The 22,344-nt window shown below is 44.2% G+C and overlaps 2 protein-coding genes across 5 annotated transcripts; both read left to right on the top strand.

Annotated features, from left to right (window-relative positions):
* Positions 1-78: 78 nt before the first annotated feature.
* Positions 79-9,257, top strand: tdrkh (tudor and KH domain containing). Of its 4 annotated transcripts, none has more exons than XM_060037676.1 (15): positions 79-327; positions 1,262-1,423; positions 1,978-2,147; positions 2,594-2,685; positions 3,457-3,658; positions 4,276-4,415; positions 4,931-5,393; positions 5,801-5,967; positions 6,204-6,379; positions 6,464-6,528; positions 6,633-6,784; positions 7,408-7,518; positions 7,805-7,859; positions 8,241-8,303; positions 8,671-9,257. In XM_060037676.1, the coding sequence occupies exons 2-14, from the start codon at positions 1,359-1,361 to the stop codon at positions 8,294-8,296; spliced, it is 1,914 nt and encodes a 637-aa protein (XP_059893659.1). In that variant the 5' UTR covers positions 79-327; positions 1,262-1,358; the 3' UTR covers positions 8,297-8,303; positions 8,671-9,257. The 4 variants fall into 4 exon arrangements, with proteins under 4 accessions (XP_059893659.1, XP_059893657.1, XP_059893660.1 ...); XM_060037674.1 differs by having other exon boundaries at positions 80-327; positions 8,678-9,257; XM_060037677.1 differs by lacking the exon at positions 1,262-1,423 and having other exon boundaries at positions 84-327; positions 8,678-9,257.
* A 551-nt stretch (positions 9,258-9,808) lies between these two features.
* Positions 9,809-22,261, top strand: mbtd1 (mbt domain containing 1). The gene is made up of 17 exons (XM_060037242.1): positions 9,809-10,001; positions 10,798-10,993; positions 11,113-11,246; positions 11,354-11,468; positions 11,565-11,650; positions 11,744-11,861; positions 12,050-12,184; positions 12,288-12,376; positions 12,658-12,892; positions 13,928-13,983; positions 14,194-14,298; positions 14,993-15,140; positions 15,504-15,586; positions 16,069-16,303; positions 16,513-16,584; positions 17,282-17,440; positions 18,194-22,261. Exons 1-17 carry the CDS (start codon positions 9,981-9,983, stop codon positions 18,310-18,312), a joined length of 2,106 nt encoding a protein of 701 aa, XP_059893225.1. The 5' UTR covers positions 9,809-9,980; the 3' UTR covers positions 18,313-22,261.
* The last annotated feature ends 83 nt before the right edge of the window (positions 22,262-22,344 follow it).

The raw sequence follows: 22,344 nt of genomic DNA, 5'->3' as shown, positions 1-22,344 counted from the left end.
GGACACAGTACAGGTTTTATCACTGATTAGCACACCTGTAGTGGCATCCATGTATCTTCTGGAGCTGTGCAGAGGATTATGAGGCAGAATAACATCCTGCTATTTATGGGATAGTTAATTCATTAATTGGAATAGTATGATGGAATGGGTGGGGAACGCAGGGAATCTCTCGCGAGTTCACCTCCTACGCCCACCAACCGGACCCTCCGTGTGACGTTATTCCGACGTCCTGCTTCGCGCTTCTCGCTTCGAGCACCAATCGGGCATTCCACCTGCGCGTGTCCTCCTCGTCCTCTTGACAGCATAAGCGGTTCTCGTCGTACGTTAGTAAGTGAAGTTTTAGTACTAGTCGTCACTAAATGTACGCATGCGTTTAGACGCGTATGGTTGACGTCTAACGTACATTTGGACGATGTTTTAGACGCTTTTGAGTTTTGACACATCCATGGTGCAACGACGTGTTCGATGCCTCGCGTCTGACTCGTCGGGGTTGCCCTTAAGCCATCCCAGCCGCTGTTAGTGGGGCTAGCGATGTTGCAAAGGTTTGATAAGGTGAAAAATGTTAGTCCTCTTCTTAGAGGTGCTGGAGGTGAACATGTCATGTAGATTGTGTTGTGTACTGTAGAGGTTATGTAGCTGTACATAGGCTACGCTAGCTCTCTTTGCTCCCTTCACAACGTGAGGGGATACTTGTACTTAATATACTCAATGGTAAGTTATCTCCAGAAACCAAAGGCCATGTTTAAAGCAGCCTTATTATTGATATATTATATATTGGCCTATAATATATTATTATATGTATTTATTATATGTATTTATTTATCCATACGTCATGATTTAAGTTCCCAGTGCATCCTTGATTGACAGTTTTACATCCGATATTTACCTCTGTATATACTACAATGACATACGATAATGTCGGTGTTGTGTTCTGTTTGCCACCTAATAGGGCGTGTGCTATCTGTTAGGATGCTTCTGTTATTTAGGGTAAGAGGTTAGGCAGCCAATAGTGGTTAAAAGTTGAGATCATGCATCTCATTTCAATCCTCGATGGAAATGATCACATACAAGCACATGCGTGTACTGCTATGATGATCACAACAACGAGAGATCAGTGCCATCTAGTTCACCCTTCAGTGCTCACATGGTTATCGCTGTTCAATAGATAATGGTTTGTCCTGCCTAACGCTTTGTGTGTAGTATCTCAATATTCTCACACAGTATCCTACACCCTTTGGGGTGGATGGTTTCCTTCCTAAAGGGAGCAGATTGTAGGTCCTATTTTCTCCCCACTTGGTTTACCATTTGCTGTAAAAGAGAAATACGAAGATCCGTCATTTGGTCACACTTCTTCAGAGATGGATGTGGGGATCTCAAAGTGTCGCGTGTTCCTCAACTACAGCCCCAGTACTCTCTTCTCTCAGTGAGACGCGCGTCTGCATGTTGTTTCGTCCGCTTGCTTTTCCATCCAATGTTGGCTTACCTCCAACCTATGTCTGGCCTGCTCCAATATATTTGTAGAGACAATCGGTAAGGAAAAATAGTTGGAGGTATTGCAGCTGTTCATGCAAATCAGCTCAGCTCCCATTGTTGGGCTGGGACGATTGCAGTTTGACCTTCTGCTTCAAACAAACCATGTGCCTACAAACCTGAAATATTACCTAATATACTGTTAAATATTTATGCTGTGTAATATAATCCAGTTGAGGATGCATCTACTGTAGGCTTGCTTCGCTTTCATGGATGTGCTGCATGAGTTGTGTGACAGATTTTAAAGTGAAGTTGACTGTACACTGATTCCTGCTATGATGTCATGAAAGAATCACGATTACATAAAGATGCTTTTTTTTTTATTCTACACAAAAATAGCATGGAAAAGGAACTCGACTCGACAGACTTGCCTGAATGTCTGGCTCGCGAGCGTGTCAAGAGAAGTGAGCACCGATGAAGGCCCTCACGTTGTTGTGTCCCGTCTAGGTCGCGCGTTCCTTCGGCGGGGCGTTGCATCATGGACGCGATAAAGGAAGGTCCCGAGAGAAGCATGAGCCCGGGCCGAGTGGTGGCCCTCGCTGCCGGCCTCTCCATAGGGGCCGGGGTGGGCTACATGGTCTACCGCCACCTGAGCAGCACCAGTATCAGTACCACCTGTGAGTCCTCCGCTTCCCTTTCCTTAGTTTGTTCAAACGTATGAAAGACGCTGTGTTGGAGGCAGACACACTGCAAATAAAATGAGTTAATCTTTTTGTAACCGTTTGGTCCAAACCAATCATAGGCGATTTATTAAGTAGTTTTTAAATCAAAGTAATGTATGAACATACACAACATTATGAATAGTAAACAAGATAAATAATGAACTTCAGTCGTACCGTGATCAGGCACCAAATGTCATGAACCCTTTCTGATTGAGATTGAGAACCTGGTGTTATGCCAGGCATGCAGACATACAGCCTCCGACCGGGCTACACCCACACGGGCCCTTAATGTGACCGCTCGTTCACTTACAGACCTCTCACTTCAGCCATTTAAATGTACCCATCTAAAATATTCCCTGTTCAAGCATAGTCTTCTTGATGTTTTATGTTGCCGTTTACAGCCCAGCTGGTCAGCTGTGAAGAGTCTACGATGACTCTTCCCCTGGACGTGTACAGGAATATGTCAAGACACCAGGCCACCTTTCTGGATACGGTTAGTAGCATATAAGTAAACTCAACAGGCAGTGTTCTGTCATGACGCTATATATCTTGTTGCACAACAGTAAAGCTCATTTTTAAATGGCCACACACCATTTGCCTATGATTTAAATGTGCCTTTTTATTCTGAGAAGGTGTCTGTGATTTTTTTAAACACACTAGTGCAACAAGAACCCTGTTACAAAAGTAAGACATCAGCTTCCAATTCTACCTTTAGTTATGCACTATAAGCTAGAGATACACCTGCTGCTTAAACATGCATAAGGCGAGAACTAAAATGGTCTGGTATTCAGGCCGTAAAGATTATAATTAGAGATGTGTGGTTGTATTTAGCCATTGGCTGATAGTCAGATATTTTGGCGCCTGGGGCATGTCAGTGAAGCAAGGTGAGAGAAGCTTTGTGGTCGGGGCTGAGCGTACGAAAGGGAACCAATTAGAATGGCCTTGTCGAGTTTGAAGAAATTCAGAGCTTTGGAATAAGATAAACTCTCAAATGTGCAGACTGCTACAGGCTGTAACGGGCGGGAAAGATCAATGTTTCCCACCCGTCTAACCTTGCGGGTGAGATAAGGGCACTCTGACAATTAACATATCTTCTAAAAGCTGCGAGCCCGGGAAGTAGGTAATGGATCATGTTTACTTGCTCCCGACAGGCTTTCAATGGGATGAACGTGTGACCAAGAAAATAATATCCTAATGGAGTGTGGTCAAGTCCAGGATTGACAACTTGAATAAGCGGTGCTGCTTCTCTCGTTTCTCCTACAAGGCCAGAGAGCGGTCTGGAGCCCATGTCCAGGTCATCCCGGCCACAGGGGGTCCCTGCCCTCAGACAGCTGTGGGTTTACTCCTTCGGGGGTCCCCGGAACAGATACTAATGGCCAAGTGTGTCCTGGGCAACCTGGTCACAGACTGTGAGCCAGCCACTGAAGTCCTGGAGGTGCCCCAGACAGCCTTTGGGAGGATCATAGGTAAGCCTGCAGCACCAATGTCAATAATGACTTTACAGACTTTGTGGGACCTCCGACACTGCAGAAATACTTCACACGCCCCAACACAGAAAAGGCTTGCTAAGCTCAATGTTGCTCTGGATATTTGCTGGAATTAACAAAAGAATCCATGGACACATTTTGTAACTGCGCCTGAATTACACGTGAATTTGAAATCTAGTATTACCCTGTCCGTGCACTTGCAGATTTGAGGATCTAAATGCCAGAGCAGTAACATAACTTACATAGACAACTGATTGTTTTGTATTTTGTATGTTTATTTTTGCTCACGAAACGCTGGCAATCCGAGGTGAGTTGAGGAGTTGTGCAATAGTTTAGACATGGGTGATGATGAGGCTCTAGCCTTGATTCTTCACACAAAGCCACTCGCATATATTCAGCAGCGGGGTTTTGTTTTTCATCACCTTTAATCATTCCCTGTCCCAATTTAAAAACAACATAGTGAAGTTTCTTTCCCCTTATACTGGCTAGATAGATACAGTAGATAGATGGATACAACTTTATTAATCCCCCGCAGGAGAAGTTTGTTAAACTAGAGAGAGGGCTGGAGAGTTTGCAGCTCCTTCTTTGTGTCGCAGGCCGCGGAGGGGAGTCTCTAAAGCTAATCACGCAGACCACCGGCGCCAGGGTCGTTTGTCCCCGGGAGAGGCGGCAGGACCCAGGGGCCATGGGCAAAGTGACCATCACAGGCACCCATCAGGAGGTGCAGCAGGCCAAGGTGGGGTGGCGACACAAACCTTTTGATTCTGAAATGGTCCTGTTTTGGAACCATCATTGCATTTTCTAACTCCCTTAAATCTGCTGCAGCCTCAATTTGAGAATTGTAAAGAGAAAGGGGAAAATATCAGAAGAACGCACCCTCCCTCTCTGATCCGTTTCCAACACAGTATGGTTATCAAATCTTGCCTGAAGCACCTTCAATGCTGTTAGATGTTGGACTTGAATCGTAAGAAAACTAGTAGTGATATAGTTAAAAATTTAAGTTCAATAGAAAGTTCAGGAGAAATCTATTTCAAATGTACCTTTAAGCTATTCTGTTCAAGAGACACTCATGTTCCGAGTTAATTGGCTATTACAAATTCCGAGGCAGAGCTATCAGTGATTAGCTGTGGTAAAGGTTTGGTAACGATATCGGTATTCGGTACCAAAGTTATTAATGGAATCGAAGTGAAAACGTTGGTATCAGAACAACTTGACCATTATTAACCACCATTGACCCAAACCTGCTTCCAGGAGTTGATACTGGAGAAGGTGCGTGACGACACCACGGTAAGGAGGAAGATCTGCCAGTCATCCGCCCTTCGCCTGAAACGAGGGCCGCATGATCTCCAGGCCCCCAAGTGTGAGGACGCGGAGCCACAGCCGCCGGGACCGGCTGTCAACCACAACAACAACAACGGGCCCTGCTCCCTGAAGCCCGAGGAGCTGGCGCTGAGTCTGCAGTCCAACAAGCCCAGGAACAAGGAGGAGAAGCCCGAGGAGCTGGCGCTGAGTCTGCAGTCCAACAAGCCCGGGAACAAGGAGGAGAAGCCCGAGGCGCTGGCGCTGAGTCTGCAGTCCAACAAGCCCGGGAACAAGGACGAGAAGCCCGAGGAGCTGGCGCTGAGTCTGCAGTCCAACAAGCCCGGGAACAAGGACGAGAAGCCAGAGGAGCTGGCCTCCCCAGACTCCCTCTCCGAAGTGTCCAAGTTTGAAAGTGAGCCGGCCTTCCTCGCGTTACGTCACATGATGGAAATTGAAAGTGAACCTTAAGGCTCAGTTCTGGTTCCACGTCGACGCAACACAAGGGCATTGGGGCAGTGTGAGCTCAATGGAAAAGTATGGTTCCACGTTGGAGCCATTACGGACCCATTACGTCCAACGCAAGGGCCTGACGGGCCTGACGCGCCTCCCAAAAATGTTAACCTTACATCGAGGCGAGGGCTGTGATTGGTCCGCTACCGTAAACCCGATGTTAACCCGAAGCAGATCCAGAACATTTTCACGACTGTGTGGACATTGCGTTGCATCAACGTGGAACCATAACTAAGCCTTATGTCATCCGGTAGCCCCATGTCCTTATTTGGTCGCGTTTCCCCCCCCCCCTGTCGTTCTCCGGTCCAGTTCCCAGCCCGGACCTGAGCTTCCAGCCCGACGAGCACCTGGAGGTGTACGTCTCGGCGTCGGAGAACCCCAGCCACTTCTGGATCCAGATCCTGGGGGTTCGCTCCCTGCAGCTCGACAAGCTGACGGAGGAGATGAGTCGCTTGTACGCCGCGGGAACACCCAGCGTGAGTGCCCCATCGTCTCTCCTCTATGCTTTATTTATGATGATTGCACACTAGCCCCTAGCTGCTCCTCGTCGCGGGGGATGTATTAACCCTCCATTATTAATGAGGAAAAAGCTGATAATTGCACAGCAGGCAAAGATGTTTGCATTTTTAATTGACCTCACACTCTAGTAGGGGCTATCGTAATGTTATCACTTTTCTGGATGAATGACTCAAAGCTGGGTAACTCCTTACAGGAGCACATGATAGAGTCCATCGTGGTAGGGGACATTGTGGCCGCCCCGTACCGGGACCATTGCACGTGGAACAGGGCCCGAGTGCTGGGCCTGCATGGGTCCGGCCTGGTGGACCTTTACTACGTGGACTTTGGAGACAACCAAGATTTGCCCAAAGACAGCCTGCGCAGCATGAGGTAGACGGGGGTCTTGTGGTTAATAACCATTAATGGTGAAGTATTACAACATAATGCATCATTTTGATTTATCTGTCCTTCCAGGAGTGATTTCCTCAGTTTACCGTTCCAGGCCATTGAGTGTAGCCTGGCAGAAGTACAGCCAGCAGGTTTTATGCATTTTAATCCCTCTCAGTACTGTATAAAAAATAAAAAATAAACTGCTACTGCTGACCGCATGAATTCCACATCCTCAAATCGTTTTTTCTGCCAGATGAGGCCTGGACCGAGGCAGCCCTGGATGACTTTGAAAAACTAACTTATTGCGCTGAGTGGCGCCCCCTGCGGGCCAAGCTGTGCAGTTACTCCCACTCTGAAGTTTGCACCTGGCCAAGTATGAAGCTCTATGACAACAGCCAGGGCAAGGTGAGCTGTTTCACTCTTGAGCTCTCCACGTTGAGGTGGTGCCTTCTGGGTTTCTTCCGCTTACTTTGCAGAAACAATCTGAACGTTCAGAAGCTGGTTGACGTTTAGTTGTTATTCTTGTACTATAAACCCCTTCCACACATAGTTCCCGGTAAATTACTCTGATAACATTGCAGGCCACACTATTGCTGCACACTATTCACACATGCAGCTACTGCATCTTTTCACACATGGCATAGCAATGCCAGAACAATGGCCAGCAGTGGGCGGTAATGCAACACTGAGAGGAGCTCCCTTATTTTGGATCCTGTCCCGTTTCCAGACCTCTTCGAAAAACTGAGCTTGTTTGCAAACAAATTAGGCTGCATTAATGTTATTATTGGATCACTCAAAAGCATTGGCTCATTTAGATAAACAGTGGCAGATTAAAATACGTCCTTAGTGGAGTCTTGCGATTAGTTCGCTCACGGTGCATTTACGTCGGCCAGCTGCCATAAAACACGCTGACTGCAGTGAGTCACTTTATGCTTTAATGGCATCAACATATTTGGTGACTCAATGATTATGACTGGGACCCTGCATATGACCGTGAATGTGTTTTTGTTTGTCTTGTCCACGTGAAGGCTGTAGATCTGGGTGAGGAGCTCATCCGTCTGGGCCACGCCGTGAGCTGCCAGGATTCAGGCAGCGCAGGAGGGGACGCTGAAAACCTTGGCTCTCTGCAGAGAATGCTGGTAAGCAATTCACCATCAAGAATGCTTTGCAAACTCTGTGACCGACTTGATTATTTGAAATGAACAACTTCATTCACACAATTCAAAGTCCTTTTTAGGAGCCATTTTCACTAAATAACATAAGAAGAGTAAAGTCCTCATCGTCAATCCTTTACAGAAGTGTAAATCAAGGAATTCAATTAAACGGTTAGACGGATAAGGGTTTACGCTTAAAATAATTGGTTAACATTTGAATAGATACAAATACATCCTAGAGATTTTTCTCATTTCTTATTTTGGTCGGCAGGATGATGTGATCGGGGCGTCATCTGAGCTGAGCCTGTCCTGTATAAGCCTATCAGGTTGGTGTTACCAGGTTGGGGTTATCGCGTGAGATGCCCCCATAGTGGCTAATGATCTGGCCCATTGAAAGCATATGCAATGAAATCAGAATGGGACTAATCACTTGCCCCTTTGGAACTCCACGTGGCCGAGCAGCATTGGAAAACTTTAAACATGGATTACGGCTTGGTGGTAGACCCGAAATAATTTAGAATAGCAAGATGAGGGGCTGGGCATCCGGTGGTGTGGGACTCGGTAATAAGGGTAATAAAGTCAAATTTGGGCTGTGGTAGGAAAAACGTATTTAAAAAAAAAAGCCAATCGTAAATAGTTTTCCAATAACTACGCGCCCATCGTGGTTTATTCCTTACTAAATGCCCTTTGTACCTTTCATGTTCCAGAAGTTGCTTCCATCTCTGGAAGCGTTGACGATACCATTGATGATGAGCTTTTCTGATGTCAAGGTAGTCAAGTTCTCCTCAATGCCTTTCTCTATCGTAACATAACCATAAAATGATTCATAGTATTCTTTTTGATGTTTCACTTTGTAATATTAAGACAGACGGAAGGATTCTTGGCATATTAGCGGCTGACCACTTCAATTATAACCTAATTTGTTGTTACTTCTTATGGAAACAAACTAGAGCAAAATCTATTAACTATTATCTATTAACAAAGTCATGGGGACTATGTAAAAATGGACAGAACTTGCATATTATATTTTAACAGTATATCATCCCACTTTCATAACATGTATTACAGTCATTTGAAATCCATCCGGTCACTACTCCATACTATATCATTCACTGCCCCCACCCGTCTTTCCTCCAGCCTCCAGCCTCCAGCATGGACCGTCCACACCCCTGCATCCCTTTGATGTGGATTGCTGCAGGTGAATCTCTACCTAGCTGTGTGAGCCCCAACACCCTGCATTGATGAAGCGTTACTTACTTGAATGTGTGAAACAGTTAAAATCTTCCCGAAAAAGTAGTGGTCTTTAGTCACCCAAATGCAGGATTTATTTGTTGCTGTCGTTTATTTTTTTAATAGTGCCACTATTTCTGTTACGTTCAAGACTGCTTTGAGTTCATAATCAGGATATCGGGTTCAAAACTTCCCTGAGGCCAGTTCATGGCTAAGTCACCGGTTAGCTGGACCGTGGCTTTAATGTTTCAGTTTGCTGTGTGCGTGCGTGCGTGCGTGCGTGCGTGCGTGCGTGCGTGTGTGCTCGTGTGAATGCCCAGCTGTTAAATACATTGAATATATATTGAAGAGAATTATATTGTTCAGGTTATATTATTGTTTTAATATTAAATATCGTTATTTTGTGAAACTTAAGATGTATCTATAATACTGCAGTGCTATTTATCTGCAGAAATACAATAGTGATCTTCAATAAAGAATTTATTTGTCTTAAATGTGGAAGAGACTCTTCATTTGTAAATATGGCTAATCCATAGGTGGCTGTGGACAATGGGTCTAACAACATAGAATAAGATCTTCAGATTATTGTTCTAGGCGTGAAAGGGTTGTTAAGAAAGCTATTTAAAATGCTGATTTGCTTTCGGGATCTAAAGGAGCTGTAGGTAAGATTTGAGAGCTGTTTAGAGAGAGAGAGCATATATACCAGATGTAACATCCCTCTGCATCCTCCCTACGTTTCTCAGCCACTAAGAATTGTTGGGATTCACTTACTAACAGCTGGCAGATGGCTATGCATTTTCTATCAGATTAAAGTCAAATAATAGCTGTTATAAATCTTACCTACAGCACATGTAATTGCCATTTAATCTAGGCTTTGATATATTTGTTATATTTAGAAATAAAACTCAATGGTTTGTTCCGGAAGAAAAATCATGCATATCAATATATCTGAATGGAAATGGAAGTCAGTCATTCAATAACAGGAGAATGGTCAATGTTTTGTTTTCTATACAAGTCCCTGACCTCAATCCCGACCCACCAATCACAAGAAAGTAGGTTACGCTCGCACATGCGCAGAAGCGTCGGAGTAATTGTTGATATTCTGCTGTGTAGTATTGATCTTTAGACGTTGGCTTTTTAAGCCAATACATCCCCGATTAAGGGCTATTATTTGTATAAGTTAGCACAGGAAAGGAGCATGTCCATATGAAGGGTTGATGGAGGACGCCAGGGACATGGTATATTGGCTATGACATTATATTCTGGTTCATATGTCGCTATGTTAGTAGAGAAAGGCCGTGTGGTTTCTCTTTGTTATGTTTCTAGCAGCTAGCCTTTTAGCTAAACCTATGCTGATACCATTCAGAAATAACACACAAACTGCTCCTGCCCTTATACGCCACGTATTGATGATTATTTAAGACGTGTATTATAATGTGACTTCTACGAAAAACATGTTCTATGGGTCCTGGATACCAACCAGAAGACGGGTTTCCGCTAGCTATGCTAACCTAGCTAGCACTAGGAGATAAGGCCGCCAGGTTTCACGTAAACATTTCCGTGTTATGGGTGTCAAATATCTCGCTAAATGAGTGATGAAATGTCCACAGCAGTCAATTATCTCTTCAGACCATTTTTTAAATAATATATTGTACATTGTTTTGTAGCTTTCAAATTGGATAACGTTAACGCATTAAGCAACAAAGACGTTGTTGTTCTTCCTGATGCTCAGATGAGGAAATTGTAAAAGTATTGTAGCAATGATTAACAGCAATGATTATATGATCGTCTGATATCGCAGGGTCTACGCGCTAAAATGTATCATGTCAACATGTCCGTTATTGAAAGTCCAATTCAGAACGGTTTTATCCTAATTGGCTGACTTATTAAGTAGCAGGTAGGGACGGGTTAAAGGTAGTCTTCTAGGTGTTCTGGCCAAACACACCGTTAATACTGGACTTGAGCCCTTATTAAAACAAAAGGGCATATTTCTGATTATGTGTGTGTGCTTTCTTATTTTTAACACATTTTAAGGCTGAGCGCACCCCACGTTCCGAACGAAAGAGGAGGGATTCGTTTGGGATGTTTGATGGGTATGACAGCTGTAGTGAGGAGTCGACCAGCAGTTCCAGCTCGGACGATAGTGAGGATGAGGTGGTTCCCGCAACCCTGCCCATTATTAAGAACAATGGACAGGTTTACACGTATCCTGATGGCAAGGCGGGAATGGGTGAGTAAAACACATGTTCAAGACAATTGACCAAAAATATTCATACAATATTGAGAATTCATCACAATCTCCAATATTTATGAGTTGAACGAATGTCTTGTGTGGTCTATATTCAACAGCCACTTGCGAGATGTGCGGGATGGTGGGCGTGCGTGATGCATTCTATTCCAAGACCAAACGTTTCTGCAGTGTATCCTGCTCCAGAAGCTATTCTTCCAATTCCAAAAAAGCTAGCATCTTGGCTAGACTTCAGGTACTTTCTCGGATTTACTCAGTGGTGTGATTTGAATTTAAATCCATGCAAGTATTTGGAAGTGATACACATGTCTGTTTACGTGTCCACTTTTTGTTGTTTTTAAGGGTAAACCACCAACGAAAAAAGCCAAGGTGTTACAGAAACAGCCTCTCATGGCAAAGCTGGCAGCTTACGCACAGTACCAAGCCAGTCAGCAGAACCAGGCCAAACTGAAAGCTGGTAAGCTGGCAAAAAATGTGTCTGTCGATTAGGTGGCCAATGCAAAAAACACTCACCTCAACCTTCAAACGTTTGCCCCCCCCCCCCCCCCCCCAGCTGTGGCCCCGGTCGAAAGCTTTGACTGGGGTCGATACATCGTCAACAATAGCACGGCAGGAGCCCCCGTTGGCTGTTTCAAGCATGTGAGTACAGCCGATACTCAATATACTCCCAATATTAAGAGATAACCATGTTTTTGTATTAACCATATATGTGTGTTTATCTCTGGCTGGTAGGCCCCCATGGGAACCTGCTGGGGAGACCTAGCGGAAGGTGTGAGGGTGGAGGTGCTCAACTCGGACACCACCCTCTCGACCAAAGTCTACTGGATAGCAGGGATCATTAAACTAGCAGGTTAGCCTTGGGCTTCATTTGGAGCGTTTGCTGTTTTTTAATTAATGGTAATGCAGTGACTGGCCTCACACAACATCAGTGTCGATGTTCATCTTCTTAACCTCTCAGCTGTAGAAACACCCGCCTAAATTTGGACTGTATTTCACGTGGTACGATATTGTGTGTTTATATTCCTAATTTATTTTCAGGGTTCAAGGCGCTACTGCGGTACGAGGGCTTTGACAACGACACCAGTAAAGACTTCTGGTGTAACCTGGGCATCCCAGAGATCCACCCTGTTGGCTGGTGTGCATCCAGCAACAAGCCCCTCGTACCTCCGAAAAGTATATCAATGTTTATATCTATATTTTTTTATAACATATGCTTTTGTTTTATTCCTGCGTTTCCTTGGATCACTTATGAACCGATTTCCGATCCCCTTCTTAGCCATACAGCTGAAATACTCCAACTGGAAGGCCTTTCTCGTCAAGCGCCTCACCGGTGCCAAAACACTGCCAGCGGACTTCGCCACCAGGGTGAGGAATAATCGGTCTCTATAATTATACATCTACATCTCTCAACTCATAAAAATTTGATTCTATTTATTTCTGGATCAAGACGCTAAAACAATAATCACAAGGATGACATGCAAAAGTAAAATACTTATTTCCAGTATGGTCCTTACAATCTCAACAATCTCTCTGGGATTTGTATTTTACTCTCTCTATTTCCAACGTATGCATTGGGACAATGCATTTAAACACTCTATATTTGATATTAAAAAAATTATAATAATTTCCCCCTCTCGCTCTGCTAGGTGCACGAAAACTTGCAGTTCCCCTTTAAGAAGCTGATGCGCGTGGAGGTTGTGGATAAGAACCACCTGAGCAGGACGCGGGTGGCCCTGGTGGAGCAGGTGATCGGAGGCCGGCTGCGGCTGGTGTACGAGGACAGCCTTGACGGCTCGGACGACTTCTGGTGCCACATGTACAGCCCGCTCATCCACAACATCGGCTGGTCGCGCAGCATCGGCCACCGGTTCAAGCGCTCCGGTGAGTCGGCCACACGTTGTAGTCATGGGGGTTAATTAATTAAAAATAATACTTTTAAAATTCTGTTTAGAAACACAGAGCAATTCAGGACTGATGAGCGCTCTAAAATATATCTCTATGATACAATTTATGGATAAAATGTTTTGCTATTTTAATGCCAGAAGAGGGTTTGTAGTAAACCAAAGTATTAAACAATATTTAACCTTTCTACATTCAAATATCTAAACCTACTAAACATAGGTTAGATATGTATTGTTTTTGTACTTGCATTATCCCAAATTTTTACAACAATGTCCGAACCCAGAGAAATACTTATTTGTATTCAAGGTAACGGCCCATTACATTTGGTGAGGTGTAATGGGAATGTCAATGGCGTTCCATCCCCTTTACCCTTTAACTTATATTATATTCAAAAATATTCAAATATTCAAAAACAGTAATTCAGTAGAGACATAATTTATCAGGTTACTACATGATCTCTGCCTTTGTTGCATCATGTAGAGTTTCACTGCGATTGTGGTGAAGCCAAAACCCCAGTGTGCCGCCTACACTACTTACTGACGTCGTCAAATTACCTATTTGGTTCCTGTTTGGACCGCAAGCTGCAGATATTGTGCAGATAGTGTGCAGCATGGATAACACATGGATATCTGAGAAACGGTTGTGGTTTGGGTTACTGTGAGTGAGTACTGTAGGGTTACGCCGCCTTAGTACTTTAGGTTTATGGTATTTACAGTAGGGCTAGTACTGTAGGGTTGTGGGTATTACTTAAGGGTAGTATTTTAGGGTTAGGCTAGGTACTGTTCGTTTGGGTTTGTATTGAAGGATTGTGGGTAGTTCTTTAGGGTTATCACTGTAGGGTTAGGTAGTGTTGGGTTGGGGTTTGTACCGTAGGGTTAGGGTTATTATTCCAGTCTATATGTTTCAGCTGTAGATTCAGGGTAATGACTGTATTTATTGTTGATAAGTCGGGTAAGAACTGTACTAAACGGTGTGATTTGATGAAAATAAGTATTTATTTATTTTTATTTTCAGATGTGACAAAGAAGATGGAGGGTCAAATGGATGCTCCGTCACCACTATTCCAGAAGGTATGGTTATTGAATATGATTTGATGATATAGTGTGACAATAGGGCGATATGGAGTGTTTCCTTACTGTGTGTGTGTGTGTGTGTGTGTGTGTGTGTGTGTGTGTGTGTGTGTGTGTGTGTGTGTGTGTGTGTGTGTGTGTGTGTGTGTGTGTGTGTGTGTGTGTGTGTGTGTGTGTGTGTGTGTGTGTGTGTGTGTGTGTGTGTGTTAGGTGAGAGATGTGGACCAGACTGGGGAGTGGTTCAGAGATGGCATGAAGCTGGAGGCCATCGACCCACTAAACCTCTCTGCTATATGTGTGGCTACTGTAAGAAAGGTGAGTCTTCCCCCTTTTACAATATTTACTACTACTACAAATATAATCACAGCACTCACGCAAATTCCTGCATCAGTGCTTCTCTAACAGACTGAAGGGAGTTTAGAGCTAAAGAAGATTGTGTCGCTCTTATCAACAGCTTGGACACTTTTGTCCAAGGTGCATTTTATTATTCTCTTAGTTAATTAGTAGTTAGATTTAGTAGTGTGGTACGATACTAACCCTCCCCAACACAATCGAATCAACACTGAGATAGTGACTATTACTGTGCTCTTTGTTTGTAGGTGTTAGCAGCCAGCTACCTCATTATACTGTTCATTACATGTTATAGCAGAAGGCTACCTCATGATGAAGTACATTACATGTTATAGCAGAAGGCTACCTCATGATGAAGTACATTACATGTTATTGCAGAAGGCTGCCTCATGATACAGTTCATTACATGTGTTAGCAGAAGGCTGCCTCATGATACAGTTCATTACATGTGTTAGCAGAAGGCTGCCTCATGATACAGTTCATTACATGTGTTAGCAGAAGGCTGCCTCATGATACAGTTCATTACATGTGTTAGCAGAAGGCTGCCTCATGGTACAGTTCATTACATGTGTTGGCAGAAGGCTGCCTCATGATACAGTTCATTACATGTGTTAGCAGAAGGCTGCCTCATGGTACAGTTCATTACATGTGTTTGTAGGTGTTGGCAGACGGCTACCTCATGATTGGAATCGACGGCTCGGAGGCGGTGGACGGCTCGGACTGGTTCTGCTACCACTCCACCTCCCCTTCCATCTTCCCTGCCGGCTTCTGTGAAATCAACAGCATTGAACTCACACCCCCAAGAGGTAGAAATGCAACTCATCAGTTGCAATGACTCGCAGATTCATTAATGCGTAGACACAGACTTGCCTTAAAGCGTAACTGACACTAAGAATTTTATCCTATTGTCTGATTGGCTTTCTTGTGGTAATGCGTTTGTTGTGATGATGGTAAACCTATTGCTATGGCTTATTTTAAGCCAAGGAAATGCTAGCCGTATCTTGTTTTTAGTGTTCTGCTGTCCCTGTTTGGCTGCTCTTTAAAGACGGACACGTAGCGTCGACTGATAAGACATGATCTCCATCTCTCTCACCGTGTAGCTAAGCTCTCACCTCTTGTTTGTTGGCCAGTGTTTTCTAATGCCATAGTCTCACCTGACTGTTCCCCAGGGTGCACTAAACTACCATATAAATGGTTTGACTACCTCAGAGAAACGGGTTCAATAGCGGCTCCGGTCAAGCTCTTTAACAAGGTAGGCTACGTTACTGCTCTGTCTGGCTGTTTGATGTTCTCCTCAGATCACAAAGCTGTGCGTTCAAATTCATGTGCTCGTGCTGTTAAAAACCACTTTGTTTTGTGCTATTTTTTATCTCTGAAAGCCTATTTTGATCATCGGTTCAGCCGCACAAAAACACCCCTCCTACTAGTTGTACGTCCTTGCACTTAATGTATGCACTTATGTAGCATCTTACCGTAGCTATCTTTGTTGTGTACGGGGTTAACCTAGCAATTGTAAGTGCTTTGCACTCGGTTCTATGAACATCCTTACTGTACCGAGTCCCGACAGAGATATATTGTTGTTTCACCTTCATCTGACAAATGTACTTATTGTTTTATTATCAAGTCGCTTTGGATGAAAGCGTCGGCTAAGTGCTAAACGTAAACGTACACCTAACCCATGAGTCGTCTCCGTGTCCCTGGACCCCCCCGTCTCTCTCTCCGCCCCCCCATCAGGACGTCCCCAACCACGGCTTCCGCCAGGGCATGAAGCTGGAGGCGGTGGACCTGATGGAGCCGCGGCTGGTGTGCGTCGCCACGGTGACCCGCATCGTCCACCGCCTGCTGCGCATCCACTTTGACGGCTGGGAGGACGAGTACGACCAGTGGGTGGACTGCGAGTCTCCCGACCTCTACCCTGTGGGCTGGTGCCAGCTGACCGGCTACCAGCTGCAGCCGCCCGCCGCGCAGAGTGAGTCATTGTACACCACCTGTTGTTGTTGTTGTTGTTGTTGTTGTTGTTGTTGTTATTAACTATTTTTAGCATTACAAACAGAATTATTAGTATTGGCCACACAGCCAACAGACGATACTGGATCTATGTGGCTGAATGACTTTTGGGACTTTTCCTTACAATTTATTTCAAACTTTAAACTTGAAATGTTGTTTACTGCCTGCCAGGCGCCCGGGAGATGCCCTCTAGCGTGCCCAAGCAGAAGAAGAAGGCAACGCAGTACAAAGGACAAAAGAAAAGTGAGAATTCCCTCCCTGTCGTCTTGTTTAATCCAGCCCTGTGTCTCCATGTCTTCCTCTTTGTGTGTGTGTGTGTGTGTGTGTGTGTGTGTGTGTGTGTGTGTGTGTGTGTGTGTGTGTGTGTGTGTGTGTGTGTGTGTGTGTGTGTGTGTGTGTGTGTGTGTGTGTGTGTGTGTGTGTGTGTGTGTGTGTGTGTGGAAAAGCCTTACTTATACTTTTCTAGTAATTCACACTGCTGGTATGCTCATATTTGGTATCCAAAGGGGGAGAAAGGGTTGTTTGTGGTATCAGTAGGTGTGTTTTGGAGGTCACCCAATCGTAGAAGTGACTGTGAACGACCATGCTGTTGCTCAATGTTTCCCCCAGCTTTCGTAGCTTTGCTGGTGTTTTACTAGTGATGCCGAACTAGATGCTAGAAGTTCTTGGCAAGACTCTGCCAGGGGATTATTATTATAATTATTAGGGGGTCACGCACTGTGCTGAGTAAATTGGATACCTGGCCCCCACAGTGTATGATGTATTGTAATTATCGTTTTATTAATATTCCCTGTCAAATCCACTTGATTTGACCACCAAAAATAACCGTAGCCTTCCTGGTCTCATCTGAAATCCCAACATGACTGTGCAGTGTGAAGAATAAAGTGTCTCCCCATTGCTCTTAATGAGTAGCTTAACCCGAGTCTCGCTTGGCGTTTAGAGCGGAAGATCCCAGTCGGTCGACGGCCCTTCGGTCAAGCAGGGAGGAGGAGGAGCTTTTCTGGGGACGAGGAGCAGAGCCCGCCCCCCTACCCTGCCCCCGGACCCACCCGGCCACGCCCTCGCACCCACCTCCACCTCCAACAAACGCACAAATCAGGTAACTGCGCTTTCCTATTAACCTGCGTGGCTGCCCTCAATGTCAGATCAGGTGGGGCTAGGTGTAACGGCTGTGGCCTTGGGTTGGTGCACACCTCTGGCCGCTTTGGCTGCATGTCCCGGCTGTTTCTGAGCCTTGCTTTCTGTATATTCCCTTCCTTCCCCAGCCGTCTGCTCCCCTTCATGTAAAACCGCAGAACTGCGCTGTTTGGAAGGTTGTTCCATGACATCGCAGTGGTGTTTTATTTAGTTTTTGTTTGTAAACCGTACATGTTTTCTTGTGTACGGTTTACTCCATTTAACATGAAAGAACGGGGGGGCTCGAGCAACTGGTATTCCCCTCTTTAGAGGCCTGATGTTTTTAACACAGTCTCATGTCCCCATTACACCCGGTGTCATGACCCGGTGTCCCCGTTATTAAAGTCCCCGTTAAACCGCGGTTCATGTCACCCTTTCAGCCCGGGTCATGCCCCCTTAAACCCCGGGTTATGTCCCGGTAACACTCTGGTTCATGTCCCTGTTACAGTGCTGAACTCTGGTTCAGTGGTTCATGTGCCCGTTACACTCTGGTTCATGTCCCAATTGCACCCCAGGGCGGGTCATGTCCCCGTTACATCCCGGGGTCATGTTCCGGTTACATTCTGGTTCATGTCCTCGTCTCACCCCGTATCATGTCCGTTGGAGGTGTGCCCAGCTGTAGTCCACTCATCCCTGTTCCCTTTCTCCCGCTCTCTCTCCGGGGGTCCCCGAGCAGAGTCTCTGCTGCGGCTGAAGGAGGAGGCGACCGAGGGGGACGAGTTCACCTTCTCGCAGGGCGTGTCCGACCAGGAGAGCAACGGATCGGCGGGCTACTACATCAAACAGGAGCCCTGAGAAGGTTCTGCAACGGGGAACTGGGGGGGGGGGCGAACACACGACGACAGAACAGCGCCTTGTCAACCATTTTGGTTCTGTATTGGTTTTATTTTGAACGGGCCTGGAGATCTTACTGGAGAGAGGGGGTACAGAGAAGCTGTCTCTGGCCCTTTGCAAAACTTTGTAGCTGTGTCCACGCACGCACACGCGCATATATATTGTGGCCCAGTTCATCCTTCGGGAAGAGGAGGAGGGATCGGACACATTTTCTCAGCCCCCCCCCCTCCCTCTACCGGTTCATGGCATTGGGAGGGAAGAGTTCCAAAATATCTACTCCTTTTCCGGAAGAAAAACTCATCGAAATCCATAGCAAGAGACTGAGCTCTAGATGTGTCCCCCAGATGGCCGGAGAGTGGGAGCTGCTGGTGTAGACGGAGATAGGGCAGGAATAGGGGCTGCTGCTGCTGCTGGTGTAGATGGAGGTATTCTTGCAAGGTTCCATCAAAGCCACGTCTGGCCTTAACACCTGGCTGATGCCACCACTCTGGGACTGGATGCGGAGGAAACCGCACAGAGACCTGCAGAAACTGTGACTAAAAACATTTATTGGCGGTGGCGTTGGGTGTAATTAAACAGAGAAAAAAAAACAAAAAAATATCTTTCCTTCGCTGACTTTATTTGATGTTTTTTTTTTTTTTTGTTCCTTGAGAGCAATTTCACCAATCCAGAGAGAAGCGGGGGAAAGAAAAAGACAGAATTGTGTATGTTTTCGTTCTTCCTGTAGTTTTGAACAGTTTTGCCAGGTGGACTTATACTTTTGTTTATAGTACTTGAAGTTCTGTTATTTTGGTCATATTCTGTCTTAAAACGATGATAACTTACTTTGCATAAATGTTGGTGGCTGGATGGGGTACTTAATGTGTGTTGTTCTATAAGAGTGAGTCTATTGATAAAATAGTATGATAAACTATGGATAGAGAACTACAGTATATAAGATTTTAATTTGAACAGAGGACAACTTTCAATTGCTAGACGGGGTTGGACTCTAGCCACTCCCTACCACCATTATAAATAAGGTCTCTTGAATGAACATAAAGATAATGTGGGAGGGATGTCCTTCTGCCCTTGAAACCATTCACTTATATTGGACTACAGTCCTGGCATTTGTTTTTCCACTGATGACAGCCGTACACCTCCTCCCACAATGCATTTCAGGAAATTATCGAGCACCAGCACTCTCTTAGGATTCTCTGTTAGTTGGTTGTTTAGATGCAAGTGGATATTTATCAGGGTTCTATTCATCAATTCATGCAGAGGCCCAGATCCCCATGTTGGAGTATCGTCATCTTTCTACATAATTAGTTTGAAGTGTATTGGCAATGTCTGACTTAGTAATAACATTGAGTTAATTTGATGGCTTTGCCATGGTGCACATTAAAAACATCAAGACCTCCTTACATGCCTCCTGGAAGCCACCTCACTCAGACTTGTGGTTAATCTAAGACAGGCCTTTATAAACAGTCCACTTGGCTTACCATAACTTAATTTGAATATTATTACATATTTTTCCAAACGCCATTGATGAGATCAACACTTGCTTCAGCATGAGCTGAGCAGTGGCCTGTGATGTAAACATCTGATTAGTATGTAGGCCAGCGCTTCATGCTTTCTTATTCCCAAATCAACCGACATGCTTCTTCAGGTATTGCCATTGTCTTTTGGTGTGCATAAAAGCAACAAAATGGTGTCAGATTGTACTGCTGGCTTGTTATACCAGTCCAATCCGCCATGTTCAAATACACTACACGGGCTGGTCAGACTTAACCTGTGTTGTCTTTCATTTGTTTTTGGACCATGATTAACGTTTTCAAGTGGCTGTGTGGCTGCTATTCAGTATAGTTTCTTTCTCCCATAACTCTCACATGGTGAGGACACGAGAGGCATGTATGTATGTAATGGATGTGTGTACAAGAAAATGCAGCAGATATTTTGTCTCAATCAAGCGGCTGAATGTGTTGACGTTATGTAAGAGTATATGCAAGGTGTTTTCTGTTCCATTGCTTGAGTTCTCATGTCAGAGCCATATGTATGCAAGTAGTCAGTTATTCAGATGAGCCACAGAATAACCGGTTTATGTTCAGTAATAAATTAATACGCAATGCACTGCTATTACATATATCCTTAAAGGCAGCATTCACACAGTGAGTTCTAGAAGTGGCACAAGACAGAATATGTAGAAAGATATTTTTGCTTTATTATAAGAATGATAACATGGAGCAAAAAAATGACAATTTATTCCATTCGATTTTGTTTTCTTCATAGTTTCGAAAAATCGACACAAATCTGTATGTGACAATTTAGTTTATTGTTCTGAGTCGGATACTTGCAGCTATTTATCTACTACCTCCTGGTGAAATTTAGCACATATCCAAGAGTTTGTGTGTTTATGCTACTGCTGTGGGATAGCATATGCAAAATGAAAAATCTGTAACCTGAAATGTTTCTCTGGAAGACTAGACACCAAACATAAGAATTTTATCACAGCTTGCAGGATAGTCTTCTGATTAGATTAATATGCAATAAAGTTCCCGTATTCTATATTTTACGTAGACATCAAAGATCTAACCCTCTAATGTCACTACATTGAAATAGAAATTACATAAATATTCTAACCAGATATTGTATCACCTTTTATTTTGTTTTTGGGGCTGTTACCATAACCCATGCCGAATACTCTCTCTGTGACAATAGAACAACAACACATGAGCTCATTTTTTACCAGTACGATTCCGGGTTTAAATCTCAGGAAAAAGCTTTTTCTGCATTTCCTTCGAATATGTTTGTATTTCCAACTGCATTATTCAAAGCTTTGTGTGAGTCAAATAGCATGGGTTGAAATGCCAGCTGGGGGTTGCTGCCAAGTGTTTGTTCGGCTGAGGTCCTGTTTTCATATCCTCCTTGCTCGCATCTCGTCTAATTGTTCTGTTCTGTGTTCAGCTAATCGTGTTGTTGATTGATGAGGTCGCCCCATTATTTATTGAGAAGTTCAATATGATTGCTTGCAGTTTTACGTTAGATTTTTGTAATTGGCATTGTCATTGGTATTTTGATTAGGGGGTATTCAATGAGGTAATTTTTGGTTCCAAGTGGATAACAAAGGCAACTAAAATACAATGGTTCCAAGACCAAATGAGCAATAACATTGTAGTGTCACACAATCATAAGTAGAAGGGTGGGCTTTTGATTAGACTTTCATTTGAGAGTATATTTCCCATTTTGTAAGGAGGGAGGAGGGTAAGAATCAAGCATTTATAACTTTACTCACCCAGTTGCATCATAACCCAGTGCAAATCCAAGACTGTTTTATGGACTCGCGTTGCTGCTACGTTAAAAAATAAGTCCCTCACAACTCGCATTTTGGTTCATGCAAAATGCGCCACCTCACAAATTGAAATGGAAAATTTCTCACTAGTCACTAAGGTAATTTGCTTGCAGGGCTCAATACGATGGCTGAGGATTACCAGATTGCATGATAGCGGTGTGCTTATATATTTCCTCACTGTTCGCTGTTATTCCCTGTATTGGGATGGGAGGGGTTGGCGCAAGGGGACAACTCCTAATCGATGTTCAGACTTGAGAATGGGTATTTTGTTTTCCTCTTGATACTAACACGGGTCTTTTATATGTGATAGCCCCAATTATATTCAACTATATCGTGGTGCTATATATTTGATACATTTATTGTATTACTGTTGTGAATTGAGAGGGTTAAGTTATGGTGAAATTTATTTTGGATACAAATGTTGAACTTAAATCTATTAAAATTTAACACTGACCCTTTGAGGTACATATTAGATTGCAGTTTTAAAGTTTGTAAATCTTTTTGATAGTGTATGTTACCTTTTCATATGTTAAGTTGTGCTGTGATTAAGCTTTGAATTTGTAAATAAAGCCAAATGTTGGGAAAGTGCTGGTTATGAGAAGTCTTCACATTGTCAAGGTTCTGGTCCAAGTCATGCGCTTATGTTTTACGTTAAGTGCAGTGTTGCA

This window comes from Gadus macrocephalus, chromosome 18 (assembly GCF_031168955.1).
Source record: "Gadus macrocephalus chromosome 18, ASM3116895v1".
NCBI classification, from domain to species: domain Eukaryota; kingdom Metazoa; phylum Chordata; class Actinopteri; order Gadiformes; family Gadidae; genus Gadus; species Gadus macrocephalus.
Note: the sequence above shows the minus strand (reverse complement) of the source record. Positions and strands in the feature narration are given on the sequence as shown.